At 39.4% G+C, this 21,534-nt stretch overlaps 1 protein-coding gene across 2 annotated transcripts; it reads left to right on the forward strand.

Annotated features, from left to right (window-relative positions):
* The first annotated feature begins 391 nt into the window (after window positions 1-391).
* Window positions 392-17,382, forward strand: LOC127438310 (podocalyxin-like protein 2). Of its 2 annotated transcripts, XM_051693809.1 has the most exons (9): window positions 393-597; window positions 7,774-8,016; window positions 9,053-9,223; window positions 11,156-11,847; window positions 12,016-12,090; window positions 14,423-14,579; window positions 15,306-15,367; window positions 15,470-15,649; window positions 16,165-17,382. In XM_051693809.1, the coding sequence occupies exons 1-9, from the start codon at window positions 564-566 to the stop codon at window positions 16,375-16,377; spliced, it is 1,827 nt and encodes a 608-aa protein (XP_051549769.1). In that variant the 5' UTR covers window positions 393-563; the 3' UTR covers window positions 16,378-17,382. The 2 variants fall into 2 exon arrangements, with proteins under 2 accessions (XP_051549771.1, XP_051549769.1); XM_051693811.1 differs by lacking the exon at window positions 9,053-9,223 and having other exon boundaries at window positions 392-597.
* The last annotated feature ends 4,152 nt before the right edge of the window (window positions 17,383-21,534 follow it).

A 21,534-nucleotide genomic window follows, 5' to 3' on the forward strand; every position in this document is an offset into this window, starting at 1 on the left:
AATGGCGCCACCTGGTGGAAACTATTAAAAATTTAAATGTTGAAACCAGGGCTCCGGAAGGTCCTGAGTGTAACTATTTTGTGTACACAGTGTATTATAGATGTATTTTAGGAACTGAGGTTGAAATATCAAAATTCCTCCATTGGTTAAATTTATGCTGTTGGCATTAACACAGACAAAATTATAAATAAAAAAAATTTAAAAAATGTCCCGAAGGTCGCACAAGTGTTAAGGACTAGATGATGAAAATGTAAGTGTTATGATTGGTCGACTGGGTTCTGACGTCGACATTCCATGCTTGAGCTTCATTCTAGTTTTGTCGCGTCGCTATAACTGCGTAAATAGAGACAACGACATATAAGAAACGACGGTGTTTAGGACCCTGAATCACTGTCGCCTTACTGCATCTCCAAATCCCCAATATTCACTGCAAATTCATTCAGTGCGTCAGTGTCTATAGCGCACATTGAGGTCAGTAAGTCATTTATGATGCTCATATGAGCGACCTGTGCTGAAATACTGACGAGTTATTGCTCACGACGATCATCTTTAAAGCTGCAGACATGTCAGTCGCGTGTTTCCAGTGCCTGATGTTCGGTGAGTTCATTGTGTAGTCTCAACACTTCAGTTGGTAATATAAATGTATTACAATAATTTTATACTTATCTGATTTATGTACAACATTTAATATGCATATGAAACATTAAATGCATATTATTTATGTATAGTCAGCTATTTATGCATTTCATTTGTTTCAATAATGACTAATATAATGACATATATTAAGAGTGCATGCTGTAATTTGATCTTAAATTAATAAAAATGTAACAGTAAACACAAGGCTTGATTATACTGTTCAATATTGTGTCCTAATATGCAAGATGCAAGACTTTTACTGTCATCTTGGGTGAAAAAGGCATTCAGAGTTGATCATTAGTGATCTGTTGTGATATGCAAGTTATCAACCCCTATATTTTGTATGAAGTCATACCAGTCAATCACAATATTTGTGGTTTTGTTTGTGTTGTTGATCAGGTAAAGAGCAGATCTCGGCACACGCCCCTTTTTTCCTCCCAATGTTGGGAGAGAGCTTGATGTATTCAGATCCAGTCTGGATTTTCAGCATGATTCATCATGGAACTGTGAAGAGAACATTTTGCAGTTGTTATGGACACAGATTGGTTTGGCTGACAGATTGTGCTGGTCAAAAGCCAGACCGATGAGCAGACGCAACAATGACAGGTCACATTTGTTTAGTCTGATTGACTGCACATATGCAGGCTTAAGCCAAGTGCAGTGTCAAAATCATGTATGCATATTGTAATCATTCAGTACCATGGTATATTGGTATATGGTACCAAGTACCATGGTGATACCATGTTTTGGACAAATACGGTGGTATTATATGAAGTACCTTGAAGAACAATGTAAATACCACTGTATCTGAATGCACTATATTGCCCTCTCCAGCAGTAATGGGTACCACAGACCAGCAAGCACTGTTTTATAGACTATTAATCTGACTGCTAACACTCTATGCCACCTACACCAACAAGCACTGCTGCAATATGAGCGGGCACAGCCCAGAAACCCATTCAGGTCAGGTGAAATCAGCATTTATCCTGACGTTGAGCCCCGTCTTGACGCAAGCTGCTCGTTTGAGATGTGTTTTTTTTGAGAGACTTTGAGGAGACACTGATGCCACGGGGCCGAGAATTAATTAACAACAGTATGAATTCAGAGTATAAAGTCACTTTAAATTGGGCCAAGTTTTCATAGAGAGGCATTTGCATTGGTGGGTTTGTGGATTTAAGAATCATGCCATTTATAGCTGCTCTTGTGAACTTCTAGAAAATTAACGTATGGTAGCTTAATCCCATCTCGTAATCATGGGGGTATATTTCGCAATTGAAAGAAATAAAGTTGCAGTTGTGAGATACAGACTCAAAGTTGCAAGATATAAACTCAAAATAGTATAGATATAGTGGCAATTGCAAAATAGTCACAATTGTGGGAAATAAATGCAATTGCGATAATTTAAAGTCGAAATTGTGAGATTTAAAGCAGAAATTGCGGGATATAGTAACAATTGAAAAAATAATAGCAATTTTGAGAAATAAACTTGAAATTGTGAGATATAAAGTCGAAACTGCAAGATATAAAGTCACAGTTGCGAGATATAAAGGTGAAATTGTGAAATGTGAAGCCGCAGTTACGAGATATAGTCACAATTGCGATATACTGTAAATGTGAAATAGCCAGATATAAAGTCAGTTGTGAGAATTTAAGTTACAGTTGTGAGAAATAATCACAATTGCGATGATATTAAGTTGAATTTCCTAGATATAAATTCAATTGCGAGAAATAAACTTGAAATTGCAAGATATAAAGTTGAAATTGAAAGATAAAGTCACAGTTGTGGAAAATAGTCATGATTGCGAGATATAAAGTTGAAATTGTGAAATATAAAGCTGCAATTGCAAGGTATAAAGTCACATATGCGATATAAATTAGAAATTGCCAGATACAGTCAACTGCGAGAATTTAAGTCACAATTGTCAGAAATAATCGCAGTTGCAATCATATAAATTTGGAATTGCTAGATGTAAAGTCAGTTGTGAGAAATAAAGTTGCAACTGTAAAAAATAGTCTCAATTGCGAGCTATAAATTCGAAATTGTGAAAAATAAAGCCACAACTGCTATATAAAGTCACAGTTGCAATATAAATTTGAAATAGCCAGATATTAAGTAATTTGCAAGAAATAAAGTTGCAATTGTGAGAATTGCAATTGCGATAATATAAAGGTGGATTTGCTAGATAAAATGTCAATTGCGATAAAGTTGCAATTGTGAGAATAATCGCAATTGTGAGATATAAAGTCGAATTGTGAAATATAAAGTCACATTTGCGATATAAATGCGAAAAAGCTGGATATAAAATCAATTGTGAGAATTTAAGACACAATTGTGAAAAATAATCGCAGTTGCGATAATATAAAGTTGAATTTGCTAGATATAAAGTCAGTTGCGAGAAATAGTCACAATTGTGAAAAATAATCACAATTGTGAGAAATATACTTGAAATCGCAAGATATAAATTCACAATTGTGAAAAATAGTCTCAATTGTGAGATATAAAGTCGAAATTGTGAAATATAAAGCCACAACTGCTATTTAAAGTCACAATTGCAATATAAATTTGAAATAGCCAGATATGAAGTCAGTTGTGAGAAATAATTGCAATTGCGATAATATAAAGTCGGAATTGCTAGATTTTAATTTTAATTTTATTTTTTTTCTCCCCAATTTGGAATGCCCAATTCCCAATGCGCTCTAAGTCCTCATGGTGGCGTAGTGACTCGCCTCAGTCCGAGTGGCGGAGGACGAATCTCAGCTGCCTCCGCGCTGAGACGGTCAATCCTCGCATCTTATCACGTGGCATGTTGAGCGCATTACCGCGGAGATATAGCGTGTGTGGAGGCTTCACGCCATCCACCGCGGCATCCACGCACAACTCACCACATGCCCCACCGAGAACGAACCACATTATAGCGACCACGAGGAGGTTACCCCATGTGACTCTACCCTCCCTAGCAAAAGGGCCAGTTTGGTTGCTTAGGAGACCCGGCTGGAGTCAGAATTGCTAGATTTAAAATAAATTGCAAAAATTTGTGAAATTTTAATCGCATTTGCGATAATATAAAATTGCAAGATATAAAGTCAATTGTGATGAAGTTGCAATTGTGAGATATAAAGTCAAAACTGCAAGATAGAAAGCCGCAATTGCGATATGAAGTTGAAATAGCCAGATGTAAAGTTCGAAATTGCGAGAAATAAAGTCACAATTGTGAGATCAAAGTTAGAATTACTTTTACCTTGGGCAGGATCTGGCTTCCATATAAACTCCCTTAAAACGTTAATTTGTCTCCTAATTATGTCCAACAGTGGACAAACATGGATCACAGGAGAATTCTGCCATTTCTTTTAAACTCCCCATGACCTGTCATGAACGCATGTCATTTCTATCACATCTTGAAACGTCATTCATTCTGTGGTGGAAATTATAGTTCAACCATTTTTAGAATAAAATGGACAATTCATTTGTCTGGCCAAGGCTAATTACATAGCTACTATAATATATATATATATATATGTGTATATTTTTAGATGAGTTTGAGTTGATTTTTCTTTGTTTAAAAAAGGTTTACAAGACAAAAGTTGAAATCTATTAGGCCTAGTTTAAATAGAAATCAACCCTGGAACATAAAAGTGCCTGTAGTTGATAAAATGCTCTTGTTCTGTGTTCAGATTTGCTCTAAGGATTGCTTGTTTCTTTCAGAGAGTCAGATCTCAATGCTGGCTGAATGGCTCATACTGTATATTTAGTAAAATAGCTGAGACGTGAGATCTGTGTTTATCTCAGATGGCAGAGGATTGTGGCGTCTTTGCTTGAGCAGATGAATGAGCTGAGCTCTATATTAAGACATCAAAGATCAGTTAGATAGAAACAGGTGGTGGCTGGACATGTTGTGACTGCAGTGATATTAAACCTGAGTGGAACAGCTCAGTGGTGAGATGTTAACATTCATGAAATTCTTTGCTGTATTTCTCTAGATTAAATTCTTCAGACTTTGAGCATTTGCAGAGGTGGCCACTCAATAGCACGTTAAGATGAATCTCACGAATGCTGTCAAGAACGTGTCATGTTTCACCACAAAATCAAAAGAAAGAAATAGGAAATTTCCCTAAAGAGTGCAAACACTGTTACTTTGTCTTTAGTAAGATATTTCCTCTTTATAGTTGTGTCCTTCTGCAGATATACTGCATTAGGAATTTACCGTCAAATCTCTTTGTCTTCTAGTTTCTAGATCTCTTAATCTTCTAGTGTTTCATGTGGTTAAGCCAACTCATTTTCTCCCAAAGCTAATCACAAATCACAGGCTGTTTTTGGTGCCACGGAGTCATTTTAAGAAACATTAGGTTTTATGTTTAATGTACCATCTAACAAAACTTCAGGAGCATCTTTAAGGCAGAAGGCCAAGGCGCACATCCTTAGAGATAGACAGTGTTTAGGTTTGGCCGTCTGCAAATTGACATTTTCATTCGCTGTTTAAATCAAGGTCACAAGTTGCGAGTCCACTGAGGGGAAGATAGCGTCAACCATAATTAATGAGACCTACTGGAGTACCGATGCTTTCTAAGGACAGAAACTCCTTTAGATTAGGTTGAAATAGCGTACTGTCACAATACTGTATTTGATGAAGGATGCACTTCTCGAACTCACGGTTCACTGAGGATTCTGACATAGTACTCCATTGGCATACTGTTTTTGGGATACTATATAGCAGGAAGGTATGGATATTCAGACCATTCACACTTGGACTGGTTAACTGAATGGAAGATGCTTAGGAAGAATAGAGAACCATCGTCGAAAATCATGGTGTCTGTATGATTTTCGTTCCTTTGTCCAAGCTAATCTTTGCCATACAATGAAAATGGATGGGGACTGTCAAGCTCCAAACAGGATAAATGTAATTCAGAGTGAAACTATTGCTCTGTGTGTTCTGAAGCAATGTGTATGGAACAATTTTACATGGAGGTTAAGGCTCAAAACTGTGGATGGCCAACTATGGATCTTTTTACCATTATCTTTGGGTTGATATCAAAGTAGGAATCCAGGGCGTGCTGAGTGACTCCAGCCAGGTCTCCTAAGCAACCAAATTGGCCCAGTTGCTAGGGAGGGTAGAGTCACACGAGACCTCCTCGTGGTCGCTATAATGTGGCTCTCGGTGGGGTGCGTGATGAGTTGTGCGTGGATGCTGCGGAGAATAGCGTGAAGCCTCCACACGTGCTATGTCTCCGCAGTAACGCTCAACAAGCCACGTGATAAGATAGGCAACTGAGATTCGTCCTCCGCCACCCGGATTGAGGCGAGTCACTACGCCACCACGAGGACTTAGAGCGCATTGGGAATTGGGCATTCCAAATTGGGGAGAAAATGGGAGAAAAAAAAAAATCAACCCAAAGACAATGGTAAAATGAAAATGGACACAAACTAGTGCTAAAATGCAAGGGACATTTATTGATTTATTTAGTGATTTAATTATTAATTTAACGATTTGATTGTTTTTAGCATCCATACAAAACATACACTACACAAGTATGTCAACATAAACTCATTCAGCTACGCAACCTCGACTTTGAGCACCATAGTGCTCCAAAATGTGTCAGACTGTAATTTGCAATGTGACGCAAGTACACATTGCATTCCCAGCGTTGCCACAAGGGATGCTATAGTTGGCATTAGTTTAAACTGTCTTCTTCTACAGTCAGTTTTCTCTGTTAGGTCAAATACGGTAATGGCGGTGCAACAGTTTGAAGAGAACTTGCCAAGGAAGTCAGTTAAAGTTAGTTAAGCTGTTGATATGTTTATAGCTAGCTACCTGAATAACAACATACTGTAACTACACCCACTGAGCACTTTATTAGGAACACCTGTTCACCTACATATCCATGCGATTATCTAATCAGCCAGTCGTATGGTTATAATCGTAAGTGCAATGCATATAAATATTTCAGATACGGGTCAGGAGCTTCAATTAATGTTCACATCAACCATCAGAATGGGGAAAAAATTTGATCTTAGTGATTTTGACCATGGCATGACTGTTGGTGCCAGGTGGGCTGGTTTGAGTATTTCTGTAACTGATGATCTCCTGGGATTTTCACACACAACACTCTCTAGAGTTTACTCAGAATGGTGCCAAAATCAAAAAACATCCATCATATGTTTCTGGCTTTGCTATCCAACACAAACAACAAGATTCAGATTGAAAGCTCGGTTTTCAGTTTTCGAATGGCATCATTTACAAAGTATGCGGTAATGGAGAGCATTTTCAAATTGCTTTGTTTTTCGATGGAGGAAAACAGCATTCTATTGTGGATGAAAGGTGTAAACCTGGCAAAATTAATGTGTTTTCAAATGAAAATGTAAAGGTGTGGACGTGGCCTCAGTATTAGTATCCCATTGTGGAATTCTGGGAGTCTCTGCAGCATTACATGGCTTGAGTTTCCTGGTCAAACAGTGTCTCCAAAACCACTGGAACATATCCAGAAAGTGAAATTGATCAAATCATAAATTGGAGCTGGATGTTCCCATTTTTTTTTTTTGCCCTGTTAATTACCGCACAATCACAGACTCGCTAAATATAGTACCACAGTCTCTGAAACATTCTCTGCTGGTCTCCTAAATTAAACCGTGCCTTGCTAGAGAATATGTTTTATTTAACTGCTTCATGAATAAAAACGAAACCCATGTCAGACTTGGAGAACTGTGTAAGTGGCTTAAAAATGGCATCTTGGCTCTGTGGTTCATAGCTGAAAGTGTAGTTGCAGATCGCACTTCAGTTGTCACCATTTGGGCTGTCCAGTGCTAAATCTAACACTAATCCTCTGGTGACCTGGTAGGGCGAGGAAAGATCAGACCAGTTGGTTTGAGACACAACGTTAAGCTGTCATGATATAGGACCATATGTGGTTGAAGCCCATTGGGGCGTTGGTGGATGGATGCTTGATGGATCTAAACGTCCTAGAAACCATCTGTCACGGTTGAAGCTATTAATATAGATCCATTTGCAGAATGGATTGTTTACTATGCGGTTTGGGCCTATCTTGGTTTTTCAAAAGATAAATGACAAGTCTTTCCTGCTGAGAAACCACCTGAAAAATCCACCTGGTGAAAAACTGTTTTCTCTCTTTCCTTCTTCCATTCAGGTTCTGTTCTTCTGGTTTTGGTAAGTTCAGAGATTCTGAGTGCTGGTCCAGTACTCCTCCCTAGTCCTCTCCGATCCCACAGGCCGGTTCTGGATGTTCCTGTGGGCTTTGAGGAACATGAGAAGGCCTCCAAAGAACGAAAGCCTGGATTGATGGACAGTTCTCAGGAGAGCTCTGGGTTCTTCAGTGAAGACAGTGAAGATAGTAAGAATGCCAAGCCATTCCAGCAGTGGGATGCTCAAGGTGAGACCAAGGAAAGCGGTTCTGAACCGGATGCCATGAAAGTTGAGAAAGAGAAAGAAATGTTAGCCGTCTGGTTAGCTGAGCTTAAGGTGCGAATCATACTCTACCTAAAAACACGAGACGTGTTATAGTGTCTATTAGCGTAAACAAAAAACTCAAAACACTAAAACGAATATTATGAAAATTACTAAAGTTCAGACTTTGAATACTGATTGGATAAGCCAAGTATATACCCCGAGACATAATATATTCAACACCACTTTTATTCACAAATACAAACCATGTTTAAATGGCATCGTTTCGACTGGGAGATTGGGTCAGTCTTTGGTATAATGAGCTGTAGTTAGCACAGATGGTCTCAACACAGTCATTTACCCAGCAAAAAATGACTTGACTGTCAAAACAGCAGTTAAAGGTGTAAAGTGGTGTGAATAGCGGCTTTTAGGACTCAATATGGTGCGTCATTTCCTCGACACCTACCGTCCCACATGATTTTTCACCATGTTTTTGATGATTAGCATTTTGATGGCTTAAACAGTTTTGTCGACATTTCTACTGTCTGTCTTGTGTTTGTGAATGTGTTTTGCAGCAGTTAGTCGTGGAAATAAAACTGCACACATTTCAAGCTCTCTCTACACAACAACGCCTGGGAATTAACGTGCCTGAAACAGGTCTTATTTTTAGTTCACCTGGTAGCTCGCTAACGGTGCTTCCACCGCAGTGGCCTGTTTCTTGCGTGCGTGTGTAAGACAAGGAAAAGAACAGTGCTGTTCACCCAGTTTCTGCTGTGAGGAGTGTGAAATAGAGATTTTCTGTGGTGGATGTCAGCTCACAGACTCTGCCATGAAATGCAGTTTGATTTCGGAGAGAAAGAGAGAGAGGAAAAGGAGACAGCTCAGTTGTGGCAATTGTTTTATTTATTCTTTTTAGCTCAGTTATTCTGTAACACCCTGCAAACACACAGCAGGTTTCGGATGATTTCAACATATTCACTAACCATGTATAAGCACGTCTATCTGTCGTTTCTTATCCTCAGATCGCTGTCTGATGCCGATGAAGGTCGGACCATGCCGTGCTTCATTCCCTCGCTGGTACTTTAACGGCGTCACTAAAAAGTGCGAAAAGTTCTTGTTTGGAGGCTGCAAAGAAAATCTCAATAACTTCCTGTCGCTGGAGGAATGTGCCAAAGCATGCCATACGGTCTCTGGTACGCAGCTATTTTTATTATATCCACTCTATGATCATTTTCTTGAAAAAGTTCAGACATATCCGCTCTCTTTCTCTGGATCTGTTCCAAAAACTTGTGAGCTGCCTCACAGTCTGCTGTCTGCATAGGAAGCAACTTTCCAAGGCATTATCCAAACTGAAATTTTGCCATCATATTCGTGCTGCCTACCTTTTGTCGTGTGTCAATCATGCCTTAAAATGCTGTCTACAGAGCATACTTGGTTTTGACACAGAGCATGTGTCTCCTGCTGACAGTAGACAATAGCTTTGTTCATTACAGTGTGTGTCAGTGTGTGAGCATGTGTTTTTCTCATGAATAATTACGCTGTGATAGAGAGCCCTTTACTCCCTAAAGTGTGTGTTAGTGCCAGACGCAGGTGCAGTACTGCAGTGCAGCTGCTCAAATCTGCTGGACTCAAGAAACTCAAGAAAGATTAATAAGACCTATACCACACCCTACCATACTATACTATACTCTACTGTACTTATACTATATTTGCACCATCCTCTACTGTGCTGTGCTATGCTAAATGCCACATTACTCGATACTATACTATGCAATGCTACACTACAATACTATACCATGCTATACTTATACAACAATATACCTTCTTATTCATGCCACAGCCTATTATACTTAGACACAACTAAACGTATAGTATTACATAGTATAGTACACTACTCTATGCCATAGTATACTATAACACACTACACTACATACTACACTAATATACCATACTATTCTATTCTATACCATACTAAACTACACTATACCATACGATAATATACTACACTATACTAATCTTCACTATACTATACTACACCACTCTACTGCACTATACCATACCATACTACACTATTACATATTATACTATACTACATACTTCACTACTATATTATACAGTACTATACTATGACTTGTGGATCATTTACCATGAAAGTATGTCACAGTATTGTATAACATAGCACAGTACACTAAAGTTCAAAAATAGTGTATAATAGTGTTGTATTGCATTGTATTGTATAGCAAAAATGGTTTAGAGTATAGAATTGTATACTATGCTATGCTTAGGTATTCAGTATTGTACTTTGATATACTTGTCTACTAATACAAGTGTAATATTTGATATTATACAATACTTTTCTACACCATTTGCATATGTTATGCTATACTATACAATGTTATACTGTACTATGCTATACTGTACTATACTACACTACACCATACTATTTTACACCACTCTACCCTATACTGCACTATACCATACTATACTGCACTACTCTATACCGTATTAAACTATACTACACTACAAAATTCTATACTACACTAATATACCATACTATACTATATTCTATAACAAACAATACTACTAATGTATATACTGTATGATACTATACTAGTCTACAATATACTACACCACTCTACTGCACTATACCATACTCTACTCTATGCCATATTATACTATACTACACTATTCTATACTATACTGTTATACCATAATATGCTATATCATACTTTACCATACTATACTACACTATAACATATGATACTATACTACACTATACTAGTCTAAATTATACAATACTACACCACTCTACTGCACTACACCATACCATACAATATTACCATAATCTCTGCCATATGATACTCTACTACACTATTCTATACTATACTGCTATATCATACTATACTATTCTATACTATACTGCTATATCATACTATACTATTCTATACTATATTACATGGCTATACCATACTATACTACATACTTCACTACTATGTTATACAATACTATGCTATACTATGACTTGTAGACCATTTCGTAAAAAATCGCATCTTTATTGTGTGTATTTTATTTTGGTCTCTGTCATAACGTTACATCATCCTGTATTTTTCTCTCTTTCTTCATAGATTTCAGTGTTTCATCGCCCAAACCCCCTTCCTCCTCCTCTGCCTCCCTATCTTTCAGCTCAAACCCCACTGAGATCAACTCCTCTTCCTCGTTTTTTGTCCCCACGGCCGAATCTTTGGATCCGGAGCAGTGGGAGAGCGATTCCGAATCGAGCGGTTTTGCCCTCCACCCCTCCATCCACCTATCAACCACAGCTGCTGCAGACCACGCCCCCTCCACCGTGGCTTCGCCCACTCGCAGACTCGACCGTCAGAGCGACCCAGACGCCACAGCTGGACCTGACTGGCACCTCGGATCTGAAGACCCGTTTGATGACGAGAGGGGCCGTGTAGTCACTCAAGCACCCACGGCCCCTGAAGTGGGGCCCCTGCCGAGCCGAGGGCCCCTGCAACCTGATGAACCCCACCCGGATGATTCGGAGGAAGAGGAAGAGGAGGGTAATGATGAAGAGTTGGTGGTTTTTCCAACTGAACCGGATGAGGACGAATGGCGGTACCTGACGCCCCTCACAACCGGGCCCTCGCCCTCACCATCAGACCTGCCGCCCGTGGTCTTCACCGAGACCACCTGGCAGGCGGCACCACCCACCACAGCTGAAGATGAGGAGGGGGCAGAGCTTCGGCATGGTGGCACTGAATATCTCACAGAAACTGAACTTCATGACTCTGAGGTGTCCCAGGAGACAGAGCAGGTACAAAAACAAAAAGACAAATAAATCCAAAAGGAAAACCATTTCATGTTGTGCGTGTAAATGCTCTCAATTATTTGTTTCGGTCATTCAGCATAAATTATTAAACACAGCAAATACTACCATGATGTATACTTGCAAATGTATTTTACAATTTTTCTCTCTGTGTAGGTGATTTGTGTTGACTGGAGCAACCTTGCAGGGAAGGGCTACATTGTCCTCAACATGTCTGACAACTTTGACTGCGTGAGTGTCATTTTTTTTAAACGCTGTCCAAAAATGTCTACATACTTATGTCACTTATTATTTTTTAATCTTTGGCCAATAACATACTCAACAAAAGTATGCAAACTCTGACGCAAATGCGTGGGCAACGCAGTGTCAGCACTTAGTCGTGCTAATATTTGCTAAAGCTTGTTCCATTATTAATTGGGTATTAGGTAGGCCAGCAGGGGGTGCTCACCCTTTGGTCTGTGTGGGTCCTAATGCCGCAGTATGTGACGGGGACACTATACTGTAAAAAGGCACCGTCTTTCGGATGAGATGTTAAACCGAGGTCCTGACTCTCTGTGGAAATTTGGCCAAATTTCCCCCATAGCCCTTCTCAATCATGGCCTCCTAATAATCCCCATCCATGAATTGGCTCTATAACTCTACTCTCCACCAATAGCTGGTGTGTGGTGGGAGTTCTGGCGCACTATGGCTGCCATTGCATCATCCAGGTGGATGCTGCACACTGGCGGTGGTTGAGGAGATTCCTCTATACTATGTAAAGTGCTTTGAGTGCCTAGAAAAGTGCTATATAAATGTAAGGAATTAATTAATTGCGTTCTGATACTTTTTACAACGCAACAGCATGTGAAATCGAGCTTGTGTTTGCGTTTATGTACTATCATAGTGCATGTTTATGGCCTAAGGCCACGTCCACACTAATCCCTTCCATTTGCTGACGTCATTGTTTTTGTGAAGTATGCGGTAATGGAGAGACTTTTAGAAACGTTTCATTTTCAATGGAGATAAACGCCGTTCAAATATAGATGAGAGCTGTAAACATGTGGACAAAGACTCAAATGTTTTATTATTTTCCACTGAAATATGAGACTCTTAATTAAGGTGTATGTAACATTCAGAGCCTGGTTTACGTACTGCGACAGAACTGTGCATGAAGATCGCTGTTTGAGAAACATGCTGACTGCACAGCTAACGACTCTCAGAACAAACAATGACACACTGTTGAGATTAGAGCACATTTGTTTTATCAGACATAACAATGCTCTCGGATTCAGCCCTTACAGTACAAAAAAGACGAAAAAAAATCGGATACTTTGAGGGATAGTTCACCCAGGTTTGGAATAACATGAGTCATTTTTGGGTGAACTATTGTATCCCTTTATCTCTCATTCTCATTTCTCAGTATTAACTACACTCTTGCTCATATACCCTGGAAGCCAGTTGTCTGTTGCCACGGTAACGCTCAAATGCCATGAAATTGCAGCATGATCACAGAAAACGTTCCCCCGCTGGCATTTCAACAGCTGTTCCCTAAACTCACACCGTCTTGTGCAATGGAACGATTTGAACCCGAGCTGCAATGCAGAGCCATTGATCAGATAGATTTTAAACGAGATGCAGACGGTCTATCTGTCTCTCTCTCTCTCTCTCTGGATGACTCAGCGAATGGTATCAATGGCCTGAAAAAACATTGTGATGTGTGTGTGTTTCTGGACAGATGAATTCTACATAATTACTGAGGTTTTTGGGGGCAAATAGAAGGCCTAAACATAGTCTTAAACAATAATTTATTTGAAGAGGTTGTCAGGTCCATTGTTTGTCTGGCAGCTCTCGAGTCCATTACTGTGATCTCCTGCAAATTCCCAAAGCTATATTAAGCCCCACATTGTGTGGAAGATATCCAAATTAAATATGTTTAGTGGGGCTGTCAATCGATTTAAGAATATAATTGAATTACTTGCATGATACGTGTAGCAAATCAATATTTGCTCGGAAAAGTCCCCAAATGGAAACCATTTAAAGGCATTACATTATTGTGGCAGGCAAGTAAATCACACAAAGACAAAAAGTGTCTTTAAAAGTCCAAATGAGGTTTGTTTTATTCCCATTTCATAAAACATAAGTCTATCTCTGGCCAACGGTCCACAGCAATCCATTTTGCAATCACGTTTGTTCAGTTGTCAATTCGTCTGAGGTAGACTGAGGTAGGTTTCATTTCCATTCGTACTATTTTTTTAAATGTTGGTCTATAAGTTGTATATATACAGTACTATATATACCATCCGTATTCTGTATATCTACATAAATAGATTGACGTGTTTGGGCGCTGCGTCACAGCTCGCTGTTTTCTCAGCATCTCGCGCCATGAGTGCCAAGTTTTTAAGATGCTGTGTCAAGTTAAAATTGACAACCTTAATGTTTATGTTTAGTACTTTCTAATATTTCATCTGACCTAGGTGCGACACAAAACAAACAAAAAAGTCCTCATGTTAACACTATTTGTTTTACAGATGTTACCAATATTCCAGGAGAATGCAACATTTTAGCGATGGGTTGTTTGTTGCAGGATGAGTTTCGTATGGAGAGTGGAGACAGACTCCTGGAATTGCTGGAAAGCACCTTTTCCAGAAAGATGAACACCCCACAAGGGTCCTGGCTCATATTCCTCAGCAAACCTTCTCAAGAAGACCACCAGCTTCTAATGACATTAGCTAGCGAACAGGGTAACACACACTCATAAATTACTGACACATCAATCCACACCCAATCCAAAAAGAGTAACAAACCTTATAATTTCTTTATAGATTGTTTTGTCTTATATTTTGTCCTCAAAGGGAAATTTTGTTTGATTTAGCTCACTTCTTAGGACATATTTGTCCCTATATTATAGCTAAATACGCATGCATATACATATATATATATCCCACTTACCCAGGTCCTTTGTCATTGTATTTAAGAGGTGTTTCTAATTTAGAGGCTTTTCATTTCACACCATTTTGAGGATAAAAATATCACGTACGATCTCGCAGATATCTGTTTCGTACATTAGTGAGATGTTGTATCTTACGAAATCTCTCAAGAACGTGTCCAAAACACATTTTATCCCAAAGTCAGTTGAAAGAAATGACTTTTATCAGAGTTTTTGCATTGTGGCATCATTTTCATGACAGTTAGTTGCATTTCTCCAACATAATTATCATTACTGTAAGCTGATAAAAAAGATATTGGTCTGTTGTATAAATTGGAACATTTTTTTATTTTTTATGCAAAATGTATTTATTTATTGTGGCATTATGATAAGGAAAATTTGGGGTGGAAATGTGCTTAATTGTCCTAACAATAATATAATTAGTAAGATTCACACACTCTGTTCTTAAACTAAAATTGATGGATTTTTCCCCCCAGTAATTTTAGACTGTTTTACTCTTCATAATGTCTTTTGACCAAAGAAATCATCCCCCCGAAAGATGTGCTGTCAATGCTGGGAGAAATCAGGAGAGGCCTATATGAGGTCAGATATTCATACAAAGAAAACTCATTTGAAATATAGCATTGAAAGTGATGACCGATTTATGTAGCAGGGACAAAAGGAATTATTTCTTTTTAAACTCAGATTGGCATCCAGAATTATTCCAGTGTAAGCACATGCCACTCCAGGTCCAGTCAGACTCGCAGTGACTACGGGAAGCTGTTTGTGGTTCTAGTGATCATCGGATCGGTGTGCGTGCTTATAATCGCTTCTGGAATCGTCTATATCTGCTGGCAGCGCCGTATACCCAAACTCAAAAACATGGTAGGTATAATTACAAATGATAAGCACCAATGAGATCTCTTTTGATAGGATTTGTTTTCCTTGACAGCCATAAAATTCAATGGAGACTTTTGAAGACACCCAAGTCTTCAATCAAAAGTCAGTGATTTCAATATGAACTCAAGCATTTCTCATCAAATTCTCCTGAAACCATTTTATCTGAGCTATGCTTTCAACACATACATTTTTATAGCTCTATACTCTTACTGTATTTCAACAATTCAAGACTCATTTGTGTAATTTGAGGTGAAACATCTCAAAGTCGATGAATCATAACTGAGAACCCCGTACAGGAATATTCGGAGTTCGAATCATGCCACAAATGCTGTCGATTGAGCTCAACTTGTATTCAAACCGGAATATTCCTTAAAGTCTTCAGAGCTATGAAAGAGTTACCGTGCCGCAATAACATATGACACTAACCTCTCCATTTTAAAAAAATCAATTTCCAAATTAATTTCGATTTCTCTCTGTGCGTTTGTGTGCTGTTTCTCAAGTCGCGAGGTGAAGAGCTCCACTTTGTGGAAAACGGTTGCCATGACAACCCCACACTGGACGTCACTAGCGACAGCCAATCAGAGATGCAGGAGAAGAAACACAGCGCCAATGGGGTGACGGCTGGCGGGGATGGCGGGAGCGGTTGGCAGGTGCTCGTCAACAAGCCCGGGAAAGAGGAGGACGACAACCAAGAGGAAGACACTCACCTTTAACTACGCCAAACAATCCACAAACAGCATGGAAGCGGTGTTACATTAAAGACTATGAAGGCACAAAATACTCTCAAGCTTTTTCGAAACATCTGCTGTATAAAATGTGATGTATTTTAGCTTTTCTTTATCTGCATTTGTGATCGATGAAATTCAGATGAACAAAAGTGCTTTACAATGTGACGTATGGGGCATGGGACAATTTCACTGCAGGATCCAATCATTAGAATTTTATTTAAATCGAATGTGTCAAACAATCACTAAGACATTTTAAGAAATTGAAATAGGTCCAACATCTCAGATGTTGGTTAGAAAAGAGTTTCTTGCACTAGTAATGGAACTATTTACCCCAAAAATTAAAGTTTTGTCTTTATTTACTCATCTGATTTTTTCCCCCTTGAAGACGATAACAAGCGGGGGTCAATATGAACCGTAGTTTAAAGAGAGAGAGAGAGATAATATGGACTTTTAAAGACAATCAATAATGAAAGAATGTTCATTTTGGGGTAAACAATCTCAAAGCATGTGCATAAGCCTACTTGGCAACAAAATGAGATCTGACAAATGTTTTTTTGGTTCTCTTGAAGGTCTAGAGTGAGTTTCTCTCTAATAATACACTGTACGCATACTGAATTTTATTTATTTCAATGCAAGTACAGTTAAGCAAGCTGCATATTGTGTTTATACATTCTGAATTCTGGATGGAAGCCTACCTGCCTTGCTCTTTAATCGTATATCGTAATGGCTGCTCCGTACTGGATCTATGTTGCTTTTTGGTTTTTAATATTGCACCTTAAACGTTTCTTAGCACCAACGGCCTCCAAAGCAGAACATTTTTCCTTACGAGAGATTATTTTACATTAAAATGCATCAGATCACTGATAGCACGCTTACATCACCCAGACGTCTATTTGATGTGTTTACAGTATTTTATTTACATTGTTTACTTATCAATACATTTATGAGATGTACTGTATGCCAATATTTATGTCTCAGATGTCAATAAGACCTTCAGCAGATGTCTTTGAGATGTTTATGATTTAGATTGTAAATCTGTTCTTTTTAAGATGTTTAGCAGATGTTAATTAGATCGTGATGCTTTCCAGATGAAACGATCTAAAACAGACATCTCGGAGATGTACGTGTGCTATCTGGGATGGGGCTAAGTAAATGGATTTCTTTTTTCAAAGTTTGTTCAAGTTACGTTCCGTCCTCCAAAAGCAACCCAGATAGCACACGTACATCTCCGAGATGTCTGTTTTAGATCGTTTCATCTGGAAAGCATCAAGATCTAATTAACATCTGCTAAACATCTTAAAAAGATCAGATTTACATTCTAACTCATAAACATCTCAAAGACATCTGCTGAAGGTCTTACTGACATCCGAGACATATTTATTAACATACGTCTACTAGATGTATTACAGATGAGCAAACACATGTAAAAGATACCACACATCAAATATACGTCTTGGTGTATGTGTGCTGTCAGGTGTTTTTATGGTACAGTCTTATTTGTCGCAATAGAAAAGGCTGTTTAGTGCATGAAACACTGTAGTATGTAAGTCAATGCACATATCAGTGCTCAACTGATTGATTGACGCGATTTTGGAAACATTTTAATATTAACGTGTTTAAATGGTAAGTACTTCAGAAATCTAAAACATGCGTGAATTTGTGTATCTTAACGAATCTTGTAGGACAATTCAATGCTACTTTATAGACTATCATGTTGAATGCTTCTTTTTGTACTTTCCCGTCCCGGTACTAGAACCATTAGCAAATTTGCACTTTTTTCCATTTTGATTTTGTACCTAAAACTGCTTTACGTATTTGATTGTACAGAGATTTAGATCTCACTGTATTCTGGTTTGTTTAAAGAAGGCTTGTGCAGTATTTCTTAAATATACCATAAAGTTCAAAATGTCACATTATTGCTCTTCATGAGTAGGTATGACGTGGTCTCACTGGAAGTTAGACAAGATACCATTTCACACCAAGACATTGCTTGCTCAGAAGTTTTCCCAGATAGCACACGGACATCTCCGAGATGTCTGTCTCTAATTAACATCTGCTAAACATCTTAAAACGATCAGACTTACAACCATTAAATCAACGTCTCAAAGATATTTGCTAAACATCTTATTTAATCCAAGAGACATATTGCAGATGAGCAAACAAATTTAAAAACACATCAAATAGACGTCTGGGTGATGTACATATGCTGTAAGGGTTCAGTGACAACCCTGATAGCACACATACATCACCCAGATGTCTATTTGATGTGTGTTTACATCTGGAAGACGTATTTTTCAGGTTGTTTTCTCATCATCTAGTAGACATTTCTTCTTGGATGTCAATAAGACCTTCAGCAGATGTCTTTGAGGTGTTTATGATTTAGAATGTAAATCTGATCTTTTTAAGATGTTTAGCAGATGTAAGATGCTTTCCAGATGAACAGATCTAAAGCAGACATCTCGGAGACGTATGTGTGCTCTCTGGGGAAGTATTGGGTCACATTGAAGGGCTCATCCCTTTTTTAAATGATGAAAAGTTACATCATAGTCATGAATTATGATTTGCTAATTGCTAGTCAGTCCGTTGGTATAAAATTCTAGAGAGCATTTGACAGAACAAACATCAGTATTTTTGGTTTGTTTCCTTGGACATGAAAGATTGTAAATGTGTGTATCTGTTACATTTTTAAGTGCACACTAGCGTGTATATATAGCTTAAACGCTAATAGATATGAACTCTGTCACAAAACTCAAATTTTGATTTCAGTGGATCTTTAATGAAAATAAACTGAAATTTTGATTGCATTTGAAACTGAACATTTTAAATCCATGTATTATATATATATATATATATACATTTTTTTCAGCTCTGAAAAAAATGAGACCACAGCAAAATTATACATTTCTTTGGAGTTACGATTTATAGGTATGTGTTTGAGTAAAATGAACATTTTGTTTTATTCTATAAAGTACTGACAACATTTCTCCCAAATTCCAAATAGAAATATTGTCATTTAGAGCATTTATTTGCAGAAAATGACAACTGGTCAACACGACAAAAAAGATGCAGTGTTTTCAGACCTCCAATAATGCAAAGAAAACAAGTTCATATTCATTTTTAAACAACACAATACTAATGTTTTAACTTAGGCAGAGTTCAGAAATCAATATAATGGTGGAATAACCCTGATTTTCAGTCACAGCTTTCATGCGTCTTGGCATGCTCTCTACCAGTCTTTCACATTGCTGTTGGGTGACTTTATGCCACTCCTGCCGAAAAAATTCAAGCATCTCGGCTTTGTTTGATGGCTTGTGGCCGTCCATCTTCCTTTTGATCACAGAGGTTTTCAGTGGGGTTCAGGTCTGGAGATTGGGCTGGCCATGACAGGGTCTTGATCCGGTGCTCCTCCATCCACACCTTTATTGACCTGGCTACACCCTCCTTAAACCATGGTCACCCTCAAAATTACATTAAACAATTAAAAGGGAAAACATAAACCCACATCGTGGGGTTCAAAAATCTGAATCTATTCAAAAAATAAATTAAACCTGGAAATAAAGTTGTAGGATTTTCCAGCTGCGATTCACTGAAAAGGGCTACTGCTTGTGATGCGCGAATGGCTTGCAAATTTTTGACTAACTGTGTTTAACTCATTTTGTACAAAAGAACAGGTTTTCTTTCATTAAAGCACTTTGGCAAGATGCTCTGTGAAAATTCACATGCAAGATTTTTCACATGTGGGTTTTGCACAAATTTTTCACTAAAACTGTTATGCTGATAACATCATTCGTAATGAAAAATAAATGATTAAAATAGAAAAATGCCTCGCAGACTTGAGTAAAGTTTAAGATGACATTTATTTGATAAATATAAAACAAGAATGTAATGTCTCTCTTTGGCATAAGCCCTGTCTGGCGGTCCAAAGAAGTTGTACTTGGAACAATCAGATCCTGCCGGAGATAGGAGGCAGGGGCAAGGAGCCTACCCCCGTGCAGGACGGGACTCAACTGGTGGTGGTGGGGTGGTGGAGGTTGCCGTGTTGAAACACTGAACAGCAATGTGATAGATTGTAAGCAGACTTATAAATCGATGGCTGATACGTGATTGACTAGGAGTTACCTAGCTAATGATGCGGTGATGTACAGCTGTGAGTCTTCCCACTAGATCTAAGCTATCTCTCTGTCAGTCTGCCTGCCTGCCAGTCAGTCAGCCAGTCTGCCTGCCTGCCTGCCAGTCAGTCAGCCAGTCTGCCTGCCTGCCTGCCAGTCAGTCAGCCAGTCTGCCTGCCTGCCTGCCTGCCAGTCAGTCAGCCAGTCTGCCTGCCTGCCAGTCTGTCTGTCTGCCTGCCTGCCTGCCAGTCAGTCAGCCAGTCTGCCTGCCTGCCAGTCTGTCTGTCTGCCTGCCAGTCAGTCAGCCAGCCAGTCTGTCTGCCTGCCAGTCAGCCAGCCAGTCAGTCTGTCTGCCTGCCAGTCAGTCAGCCAGCCTGCCAGTCAGTCAGTCAGCCAGCCAGCCTGCCAGTCAGTCAGTCAGTCAGCCAGTCTGCCTGTCAGTCAGTCAGTCAGCCAGTCTGCCTGCCAGTCAGTCAGTCAGCCAGTCTGCCTGCCAGTCAGTCAGCCAGTCTGCCTGCCAGTCAGTCAGTCAGCCAGTCTGTCTGCCTGCCTGCCAGTCAGTCAGCCAGTCTGTCTGCCTGCCAGTCAGTCAGTCAGCCAGTCTGTCTGCCTGCCAGTCAGTCAGTCAGCCAGTCTGTCTGCCTGCCAGTCAGTCAGTCAGCCAGTCTGTCTGCCTGCCAGTCAGTCAGTCAGCCAGTCTGTCTGCCTGCCAGTCAGTCAGTCAGCCAGTCTGTCTGCCTGCCAGTCAGTCAGCCAGTCTGTCTGCCTGCCAGTCAGTCAGTCAGCCAGTCTGTCTGCCAGTCAGTCAGTCAGCCAGTCTGTCTGCCAGTCAGTCAGTCAGTCAGTCAGCCAGTCTGTCTGCCAGTCAGTCAGTCAGTCAGTCAGCCAGTCTGTCTGCCAGTCAGCCAGTCAGCCAGTCTGTCTGCCTGCCAGTCAGTCAGTCAGCCAGTCAGCCAGTCTGTCTGCCTGCCAGTCAGTCAGCCAGTCTGTCTGCCTGCCAGTCAGTCAGTCAGCCAGTCTGTCTGCCTGCCAG

Source organism: Myxocyprinus asiaticus, chromosome 49 (assembly GCF_019703515.2).
Source record: "Myxocyprinus asiaticus isolate MX2 ecotype Aquarium Trade chromosome 49, UBuf_Myxa_2, whole genome shotgun sequence".
Classification (NCBI taxonomy): domain Eukaryota; kingdom Metazoa; phylum Chordata; class Actinopteri; order Cypriniformes; family Catostomidae; genus Myxocyprinus; species Myxocyprinus asiaticus.

Bases quoted from the DNA above. Each gene is read 5' to 3' on its own strand.
- LOC127438310 (XM_051693809.1), top strand. From the start codon at position 564: ATGTCAGTCGCGTGTTTCCAGTGCCTGATGTTCG. The intron at 598-7,773 runs GTGAGTTCATTG...TCTTCCATTCAG, and splicing joins TTTCCAGTGCCTGATGTTCG to GTTCTGTTCTTCTGGTTTTG. The intron at 8,017-9,052 runs GTGAGACCAAGG...TCTTATCCTCAG, and splicing joins CCAGCAGTGGGATGCTCAAG to ATCGCTGTCTGATGCCGATG.